This window comes from Leptonychotes weddellii, chromosome 6, assembly GCF_054177405.1.
Source record: "Leptonychotes weddellii isolate Sample4059 chromosome 6, ASM5417740v2, whole genome shotgun sequence".
Classification (NCBI taxonomy): domain Eukaryota; kingdom Metazoa; phylum Chordata; class Mammalia; order Carnivora; family Phocidae; genus Leptonychotes; species Leptonychotes weddellii.
Window position 1 is genome coordinate 7395909 of NC_138374.1, and position 10505 is coordinate 7406413.

A 10505-nucleotide genomic window follows, 5' to 3' on the forward strand; every position below is an offset into this window, starting at 1 on the left:
GGTCAGAACCACGTAAACAGTTAATTGCCCTTCAAACCTAAGTAGTGGATTTGTCCACGTTTAAGTTTGAGAAATTATTTGATTTTCATTTCTTTGGTTTTTTTTCTCCCCCTTTCTTTGGACAGCTTATTTTAATTTTTCTTTCTACCCCTCTCTTATTGTGTGTTTCTCTTGACCGAGAGGCTTCCTAAGGCTATCACCTCCATCTCTGCAGGTGGGATGGGCCCCCAGCTCGGCAGGCTGCCTTGCCAGATCACTGTGGGGCGTCACAGGCACACAGACCAACGGACCGCAAAAGGGACTGCAGTTGCAAGGTCTTTAGAGATTATTTGAATGTGGGACACAGGTTGGTATTTGGGGTGAGGATATTTTCCAGTGCAGAGGACATGTGCTGTGCCTAGGTGCCGTTCAGAAGGCGCGCTGGATGCATCTCGGTCTGCAGGTGCGGGCTCAGCCTTCACCCTCCCAGGGGGAACATGTTGTTTGACAGCTTCCAGCATCTGGCGGGGATTCAGACAAAGCTGGTAGGGAGGAGAGAGAAGAGAGGAGGCTCGAGGGGAGGGTTTGTTTCCAAGCATCTATTAAAGCACCTAGGAATAATTTTCACAAGTCAGATGAACCAGAATGAAGAAAAGCAGCTCATCTTTCTAAATGAACTTTACTAGGCCGTGCTGATTCAGAAACTCAGAACCGTATTGGGATATATCTGGATCCTGAATCCAAGGAGATTTCACAGTAGGAAAAGAAGGACTCCAAGTGCTTCAGCTGGCAGAATGTTCTAAAGGATTACTGAATTGGTGTTTCGTTCCAGTATTTTTAAAAAGGATGATGCTCCGAAAGAATCTTCTATATTGGTTAACAGTTAATGTTATGAACAGCTGAGGCTGAGAGACCAAAATGTGTTTTCCCCATGTTTTTTTGATATGGCCTATCAGATTGACCCCCACTCTGGGAAGTCCATTCATGGCTGTTGTCACCTCAGTGATTTCTCTGCAGCAGGACATGATGGTGGGTCTGGCGTTGGGCCCAGCTAGTGTGCTGGATTATCACTGGGGGCGGGGGGATTGTCTGAATGGCTGTGACAGCCAAGGAGAAGCCCAGTGTCTCCTAGACAGGCAAGCTGTTATTTTTTTGGTTGGTGGCATCTAGTTTCTTATGTTCCCAAATCATTTTCCAAATGAAATTTCTAGACCAACTGCAATTTTTACTGAGGTTACTTTTCTGCATGGAACTCTATTCCCATGTGCGATGTAAATATAAAGAAATATGTAAGTGTCTGTAGATCTTTATGTGTGACCAGCGTGCAGGACTTACTTGGTACCACGCACTGTCCTAAGTGTTTAAGGAGTATTAAACCACCGAACGCTCACATTAATCCTTTAAGCTTGGTGCTTTTAGGATCCTCATTTTATGGATGAATCAACAGTGACATAGTTGGGTCAGTTAGCTGGCCAACGCAACAGGGAGGGTGAGCAGTGGGGCCAGGCTGTGAACCAATGTTGTCCACTGCTGGGACCGACCAATGACCCTTGAACAACGCAAGGGTTAGGGGCACTGACACCCTGTACAGTTGAAAATCTGTGTATAACTTTTGACTCTCCAAAATCATAAGGAGAGAAAACACATTTATAGTACTGTCCTGTATTTATCAAGAAAAATCCACGTGTGAGTGGACCCTTGTAGTTCAAACCCGTGTTGTTCAGGGGTCCGCTGTTCTTCCTTATTGCTGCACCTCTACATTGAAGAGGTGAACGTTTTAAAGATTTATTTATTTATTTATTTATTTGAGAGAGAGAGCGAGAGAGAGAGGCAGGGGGTGTGTGTGTGGGAGGGGCAGAGGGAGAGGGAGAGAGAGTCTTAAGCAGATTCTGCGCTGAGCGCAGCTCGATCCCATGACCCCGAGATCATGACCTGAACCGAAACCAAGAGTTGGATGCTCAGCTGACTGAGCCACCCAGGCGCCCCAAAGGTGAACATTGTAAAATGTGTAGTTCCAATGATGTTTTATTTTCTTTTAGGAGTGACTGGGTGACCTCCTACAAGGTTATGGTGAGCAATGACAGCCATACATGGGTCACTGTTAAGAACGGATCTGGAGACATGGTGAGTTTCGTGTTCCCTCTGTCCATGCCCTTGGTGTCTGGCTATGTGGGTCCCTGCAAAGAGAGGCAATGTGTGCCCCATCAGTGTCTGCTGATGCTGTGTCAGCTCAAACCGATGATGGATAATGTCCCCCTCCTCCCTGCCCCGCTTCCATGCCCGGAAGCTTAGTGCCAAGTGGCCTATGTAGAGCTAATGTGAAATTCTGAGCCGCTGGGATGCAGTTTCTTCCACAATCCACCTTGGGGGTGGCAGCCTTGGGGGACACGTGGCACAGGAAATATGCCTGCGCCCCTCACAGCTACTCGGGTGCAATAGTTCTCCAACTTCCTTTAATAATCCATCTTTCCACTCCATGATTCGCTCCAGATTAGCCAGTTCTGATGATCATGTCACCCTCTTTGTCAGGTTCTCAAGCACATCCTTCCTCCCATGGTATCCAGAATCTTCCACAATCTGATGGCATCTCTGCTTTCAACCTTCTCTCTCTTTCTTACCCCCTGCACACACTTCCCCTGTGTTCCAGGAAAAGAGGGCCAGTTGCTCTGTTCCTTCTGAAGCCCACCTCTGGGCTTCTCCAGTCATTCCTGCTGCTTGTCTCTAGAATCCCTCCCATCCCACAGATCTAAATAGTTTTCCTTCAAGGCCAATTCAAATACCACCTGCTCCCTAAAGCTCTGCCTGGTCCTTTTCTTCTTCTGAAATCCCAGAGCTCTGTGGCTGTCCCTCTGCCATGGTACTAATAGACTTCACCCAGATTATCAAAGTATTCCCTCCTCCTCCTCTCTCCGCCACCCCGGTAGATGGGGGCTTCCTGAGGGCAGGGTCCATGCCTGATTCATTTCTCTTTTCCCCTCAATGCCCTGCACACAGTGGGTGCTCCTCAGTGAAATCTTATGGAATGAGTGAATTACCCTTTATCCCTTGATAATCGAGCTCTAAAAGATTCGCCTTTTTCCTTCTTGTGCCTAAGTAGATATTTGAAGGAAACAGTGAAAAGGAGATCCCTGTCCTCAACGAGCTGCCCGTCCCCATGGTGGCCCGCTACATCCGCATCAATCCACGGTCCTGGTTCGACAACGGGAGCATCTGTATGAGGATGGAGATCCTTGGCTGTCCACTGCCAGGTGAGCCTGCCCTTCCCAACTTGCTGCAGGGGTTTGCTGGTGGAGAACAGGTGCCTGGCCAGGGTGACCGCAAACTAAGCAATCTTGTACTCCTGTAAAAAAAAAAAAAAAGAGATAGTACATCTATTGCAGAATATTTCGAAAACCTAGCTGAGCAGAAAGAAAATAAATAAAAACCTCCCCTAATCCCACTCGGAAACGCCATGAATATTTGGGGGTACCAAAGTGAGGTGCCAACTGTGGTCGTGCCTCCTGGGATTTTAAGATGATGCACGTTTCAGGGCTGAAAATTCACTCAACGCTACCACTCAGAAGCAAGCAAAAAAAAAAAAAAATTAGAGAAAATTTTTCATAGCCTATTTAATTGTCCTTGAGTGCTCCCACTACTTGGAGTAGAGGAGGTGGCAGAAGTTAATTTTAAATGTGACCACATACACAATCTCTTTCTGTTGAAGTCGCTTTGCTTGGGTGCCTGGGTCTTTGGGTAAATGCCTCTTTATTTCCCGCAGCTTATTTTCATATGATGATATCTGGGTGTGACCTCAGGGGGGCAGGAAGAAGGGGGCTTGAGTTCACGTGTGTGTCCTCTGGATCCCAGCTGGTGTCTGCTCTGGACAGGCTGATCTGGCCTGGCTCATGGCTGGCTTGGTCTGGCCTTTCAAAATCTGTGAGTTTGTGCCCATATGGAGCCTGTAGATGGCAACCCCTTCATCCTGCCCGGGCATCTTCAGGGCAGGAAGCTAGCTCCTAGCACATTCCTAAGACTCTTCATTAGGGCCTATAGGAATTTCCACATCCCTGTCCACCCACAGTCCATCCCTAGGAACAAGGAACACGGCTTTGGGTTATAGCTTTCCTTACCACTCTTGTCTAGTGGGAGAGTGAGGCCTTGCTATTTTTGGAGTTTGCCCAGCTCTGATGCTCTCAGGAACCACTGTAGCCATCAGGCTATTTCTGTAGCCATCAACCCCCCTCCCCCACTGTGAACTTACATTTCTTGCTTTTCAAAGCACATTTAATGTCATTTATTGCTTTTCTCTCAATCCGTAATATCCAAGTTCTTGCTTTGCCAAGTATGAATTTTTAGAACACAAACTCTGTATTGGTGAGAAAGATGGGTCTATCTGCCTACCTACTCACGCTCACACCAGACAGATTCTTTGTTATATATTTGGACTTACTAGCTTGTGAAAACTTTTTTTAATGTCATTAAAACTATTAGAGACCATCTGTCTTGTGGGTGCATTTATCTAGTCTATAGACAAAAATCCTGTTTTTAATCTGTCTTACAGTGGAAAGTTCAGTTTTTTCCAATATTTTGGTTCCATAAAGAACCACACGAGGAACGTCTTCGTTTCTATGTCATTGTGCACGTCAGTGATTACTGTGTAAATTACAGGATTATTCAATCACAGGATGAGTGCTTACGTCAGATTATGAAAAATAGGGTCCCTGGTGCAAAGGGTGTGTGCATTTTCAAGGCTGATCCGGAGACGATATTGAAGGCTGGCCTGATTTGGGACCTGGGCCTCCTTTTGTGGCTGGTTGGTGCTGGAGTGGTCCCCCCAGGTCCCCCCTGCCGCCCCCGGGGCCCGCTGGGCTTTCCAGAGCCTGGAGAGTCTGCAGACACAGACGCAGGCAGGTGTCTGAGAGGCCCTCTTTGTGCCAGGCCGGGAGACTTGCTCTCCTGTGTCACTCATCACAGCCTCCATCTGCTTGTTTGAAAGAGCAGGGTCGTGGTTTCTCTCTGTGGGCAGGAATTCATCCATTGTTGGTAAACGGCAAAGGGCACCCTGTGAGAGTCTCATGAAATAAATATTTCCCTGTGAAGTTATGCTTGGTGTGTGTGTGTGTGTTTGAAGATAGGTCCTTGGGGCAATTTAAACACAAAGACGCAACAGTTACAATGTGAATTCTAGGTGAGTTTCAAGTACAGACTTGGAATGGCTCTATTTCCAACCCCAAATATTTAGGGCCATTTCTCTTCTAGAAGTTACTTAGCAGTCTGCCCAGAGGGGAACTGGCCTTTGTGCATTCCTCCTGGCAGCAGTCACATCTAAGGGACTAGGGCAGCCCGGGGGCCCCCTCGTCCACGTGGGTAAGTGAACCTTGCTCACTGCCCTGCTGTGGGCACAGTCCCTTTGGGCAAGTTAATGAGGCCAAAGACAGAGATGACCCAACAACTCAGCTGCTCAATCCCAAGGTGACCTTGTGGTCTAAATGCAGCCTCCCAGAGTTTTTTCCTGGAACTCTTGTTTATGAAAAATTCATTTACCTTTTTCTTCTGCTTTCTTTGTTCTGTGCATACCATCTTCCTGAGAACTCTCAGTTCAGGGCAGAGGGAGGTGGTGATTCTTTTCAAGCTTTCATGAGTAATGTGTCCAGAAATTTTTGAACTGGAAAATGAATTACTGCATGCCATGGTCTATTAATAGGATTTTTAAAGCTCAAAAGGAAAAGAAAATGGAGTGTTGTTTATGGTTACAGTTTCAGTTTTGCAAGATGAGAAAGTTCTAGCGATCTGTTTATCCACAACAGTGTGGATATACTTAACACTACTCAACTGGACCCTTAAAGATGAGGTTAGGATGGCAAATTAGATATGTATTGTACCACAATTAAAATTTTTTTAATTCAAAAAAATTTTATTATCCTTTTTTCTTTCAAAGTTATCTATTTGCGCCTAGTTGACACACACGTTACATGAGTTTCAGGTGTATAGCATGGTGATTACGCTGTGCTCACCTTGGCTGTAGCTCCCATCTGTCCCCGTAAATGCTGTTGCAGGATCAGGGACTGTGTTCCCAATGCTGTGCCTTTTATTCCTGCGCCTTATTCATTGCAGAACTGGAAGCCTGGATCTCCCGCTCCCCTTCACCCTTGTTTGCCCCCAACCCCCACCCCCTCCCCTCTAGCAACCACCGGTTTGTTCTCTGTACTTATAGGCCTGATTCTGCTTTTTGTTTGCTTGTTTATACATTTGGTTTTTTAAGATTCCACATGTGAGTGAAATCATATGGTACTTGTCTTTCTCAGTCTGACTGACTTCACTTAACGTGATACCCTCTCAGTTGTTCATTATTTAAAAAGTGAAAAAAAAAAAAAAGTCGGGGCACCTGGGTGACTTGGTTAAGCGGCTGACTCTCGATTTTGGCTCAGGTCATGATCTCAGGGTCCTGGGATCAAGCCCCACGTCAGGCTCCATGCTCAGTGGGGAGTCTGCTTGAGATTCTCTCCCTCTCCCCCTGCCCCTCCCCACTCGTGCTCTCTCTCTGTCTCTCTCAAATAAATAAATAAAAGTATAAAGAAGTCCTCTTCCCCACATTTGAATGGACTTGCCCATTTTGGATGAACGTGAATAAAGATCTGTGCATATCAGAAGCTGGGGAGATCTTCCTAAGATACATTTTTAATAATGAATATTTCAGGTTAAGACACATGCTGGCTGACTTCAAGGTCACAGAGTTGGTGGTTTTCAGCTATTTTGCTGTTGTAAACAATACTGCCATGTGTGCTCTCTGTTTCTGAAAAGGGCCCCATGGCTCTGCCCGCGATTTCCCCACAGGACGACAGGAGCGTACCCAGGGGCCCGGGAAATGACTTTCAGGGCCGGGGATGGCCGTGCTTGAGCCCTGGTGCTGCTGAGCGGCTACTCCTGTGAAGGTGTGATTCCGACCTCCCTGGGGAAAGCGCCACTCCTCCCGCCTGGTGTTCCCTGCCCCCGGGTCCGAGTGACTGCCCTCCATCTGCACAGGGCTGAGGTGTCTGGGGTTCTTGGATTCAACTCAGGACCTTGTGAGGAGCTGTGCGGACATCTGGGGACAGGAGCTTGTTTGTCCTGCAGCATGGAGGCGCTGCTAAGGGCAGACGCCCCACAGTCATTCCTGTGGGTGGACCAGGACCGAGGGACACGCTGCATCTCCTTCCTTCTTCCTCATGCACATGCCCTCCCAGGCATAAATCACTGAGAAAATATTCCAATCATAAGACCACCACCTCTCTGGCTGACCTGTTTCAGCCAGCCCCACCCGCGTCTCATCAGTATGGAGAAATCAGGAGAAAGATGGGCTCCGTTGGGTCAGCAGAGCTGCAAAAGACTTCGTCAATCTAGTTGCTTTGCTACCTTCCACTTTTCTTCACAAAGCCCACAGTTTGCATACCTACTCATCCCATGGAACTGGTCATTATTTTGGGCCCTGGCCTAGGTTTTGAAAAGACAGGCATCAGAACAAAAGTTGCCGGGGCCCTTAGTTTGTCTTGCTTTGCTAAGGGTGATGTGTTCAGCCTCTTTCGGATGAAACTAGAAGCGCTCATGGGAAGGGCTATGTCCCAGCTGCAGGCTGCCTTCGTTGTTACTGGTTGCCCAGGCCTTGTGTGATCTGAAAAAAAAGAGAAGAATTCATGTGCCTTTCAGGGAAGCTGGGTGCACAGAAAGGGCATGAGCTCTGGCCTAGATCAGGTTCACAGTCTCCTATCATCCCCTGGCACCTGTGGTCTTGAGTAACTTGTGGAAATGCTCTATGCCTTGCTTTTCTCGTGTCTGAAGTGGAGATAAGAGCTTCCCTGTAGAATTGGGACTAAGTGTTTCCACTCCTGTGTTGCCCTTTCCTAAAGCATCCCCGTGGGATGACTCAAGCCCTCCCTGTGTACCTATGGAAGATCCTGAGTCTCCTTTCCCCTCCTGCCCCCGGTATTTCTGGGGCTACCTGGGGTGGTCGCCTGCACTTGCCAGGGTGTTGCTTTCTGCCTCCTGTTTCCCATGCCTTCTCCCAGCGCTGCTCCTGGTCAGCTCACGCCATCATCCCCCTTCCCCCTGGATTTGAGAGCAACAGTCTGCGCAGATGCTGATTCACATGAGGGCTGACTGCTGAGGTTTGGGGATAAAAACAGGGTTTTGCTGCACGTAACACAGAACTACACAGACCTGACAGTTAACATTTCTGTCCCTAAGACTCCTGGTCATCCCAGTGGGGGGGATCCATGGCCTGCCACCATGCTGCTGAGACTGTGTTCTCTCCGCCTAGACCTTTCCTCTGCTTCCCATTTCCTGTCTGGCTCTTGTCTTCCTCTGATTTCCTGTCTCTTGGGCTTCCGGGTTGGGGGAGGGGAGCGAGTGGGATTGAAATATCGTTTCTTTTTTAGATAGAGACCAGGAACTCCCTTCCCCTCCCTTGTCCCATCCGGGCTTGATGGAGCCTTTTGCCTTTCAAAGCCATGAGTTCCATGAGAAGGACTCTGTTGCTCTCCTGGAATGCACGTGGGCTGCGTTCCTTCTTCCTTGTCATTGTTCATCTGTGCTTCCATTCCTGATGCACAGACCCCCCCCCAGAGGCGAAGCAAGAGCCATTTGTCGAGTGCCCTTACGTAGTCACTGCGGAACAGATGTCATTCCCCCCACTTTCCCCTTCTTCCTTCTTCTCCTGCCCTTGGTTGGACCATCGGTTCTGTGGCTAACTCATTTCTAAGGTCATCAGCCCGCATGGATGGTGGGAGGATGAGCGAGAAGATGTCTCATTTCTTCTCGTCCTGTTTTCGTTTTGTCCTCTGTGTGTTTCTTGCAGGCTATGGCTGCTCTCAGGACCTGCTGGTGGGGATAAACCTCTACTTTTCCAGAAACCAGAGTGCCTACCTCTCATGTCTCCTCCTTGTGCAGAGGACTCAGATTTGGGGATGAGAGAGCAGGTCACATGGGGAACCACAGATTTCCCTCCTGCCCTGGGTTCAGGAACACAGCAAGAAGCCTCCCTCTTCCTATACCAGAGTAGCTCCGTTCAGCAAGGTGGGCCGTCCTGCCCTGGTGGGCCTTTCTATCGGGCATGCCATGACTGACTGCATTGGGTTGAATAGCGTCCCCCCCCCCGCCAATTCTTGTCCATCGGGGACCTCGGAATGTGATCTTATTTGGAAAGAGGTGTGATCAGCTAAGATTAGGGTGGGCCCTAACTCCAATGACTGGTGTCCTTAGGAAGAGAAAAAAGAGAGACAGAGGGAGAAGGCCATATGACGAAGGGGCAGAGATTGGCGTGATGTGGCTACAAAGCCGGGGGTGGCCAGCAACTGCCAGGAGCTATGAAGAGGCCAGGAAAGCTCCTCCCCTCGAACCTGGAGTGTGCACAGCCCCTCCCACACCTTGATTTCAGACCCCTATCCTTCAGACCTGTGAGAGGGTACATTGGCTTTAAGCTGCCTAGTTTGTGATACTTTGTTCTGGTGGCCCTAGAAAACTAGTACACTAGAGACCCAGAGATGGCATAATGTCCCATAGTTGTTTTCAGCCCCAAGGATGTGGTTGGCATTCACCACGCCCTCTGCCCTACCTTTCCGCCTTCGTTCCACCCTGGCGATAGGGCGTAGCATCGCAGCATGAAGTGGGCCCCTTCTCAGAGGTCTCCCAGCCCCAGGAAGTGTTAACTTTTTCGTAAGTAGTCTTTCCTAAATAACTTGATTGGGATCTCTATCCATCCGTCCCCCCATTCATTCATTCCTCACTCCTGCATTCATACATCAAACACATAGGATGTGCCCGTTCTGAGGCAGGGCCCTGGGATTCTGGGAGAAGACAGACACCTTCGCTGCCCCCAGAGCTCTCGAGTATAACCAGGGAAGCGTGTCAGGCATCCTTACACCGAGGGAACCCCTCTCAGTTCGGGGGGATCCAGCCTTGCTGGGTGCTGCCTGTTGTCCCTGCAACTGAGGGCAACGTGCCCTTACTGAGCTTAAATAAACTCGTGGTTTCTCTTCTTGGTCCAGCTGCTCCGTGTTGATTATTGGGGAACTGTAGAAACATCAGCACTTTCGACAACTGTCTTTTCTGGCGATGTGTCTCTGGTGGCCTCCTCATCTGCAGAGGAGGCAGGCAGCCCTTTTTAAAAAAAAAAAAAGAAACGAGGTGAAACTTGTGTAACGTCCAATGAACCATTTTAAAGATACAGGTCAGTGGTATTTGGCATATTCACAAGGTGTTGCAATCACCAGCTCTGTCTAGTGTCTGAACTTCATCGTGGACCCATAAACCCACCCACCGGGGCCCATTGAGTCATCACTTCCTGACCCCCTCCACCATCTCTGTGACCTCTAATCTCTGCCTCTATTGATCGCCTGCTCTGGTTAGGAATGTCAAAGGCATCGTGAGCCCAGTGATTCTTGATTGCATGTGAGCCTCCTTTCCAGCAAAGATAGCCTCTCCTGTCCCCACTGAGCGCCCGCTCCCGTCAAGCAAGGTCCCCAAAGCAAGCAAATAGCAAAGCAGAACAGTTCGAGAATCTTGATACCACCCCC

At 48.7% G+C, this 10505-nt stretch overlaps 1 protein-coding gene across 1 annotated transcript in view; it reads left to right on the forward strand.

Annotated features, from left to right (window-relative positions):
- The window catches only part of CPXM2 (carboxypeptidase X, M14 family member 2), a 119824-nt gene that overhangs the window by 77076 nt on the left and 32243 nt on the right, over nt 1–10505 (forward strand). The window contains exons 5-6 of the mRNA XM_031029393.2: nt 2019–2103; nt 3077–3227. Coding sequence (XP_030885253.2) covers nt 2019–2103; nt 3077–3227 — 236 coding nt within the window. The remainder of the gene's footprint in view (nt 1–2018; nt 2104–3076; nt 3228–10505) is intronic.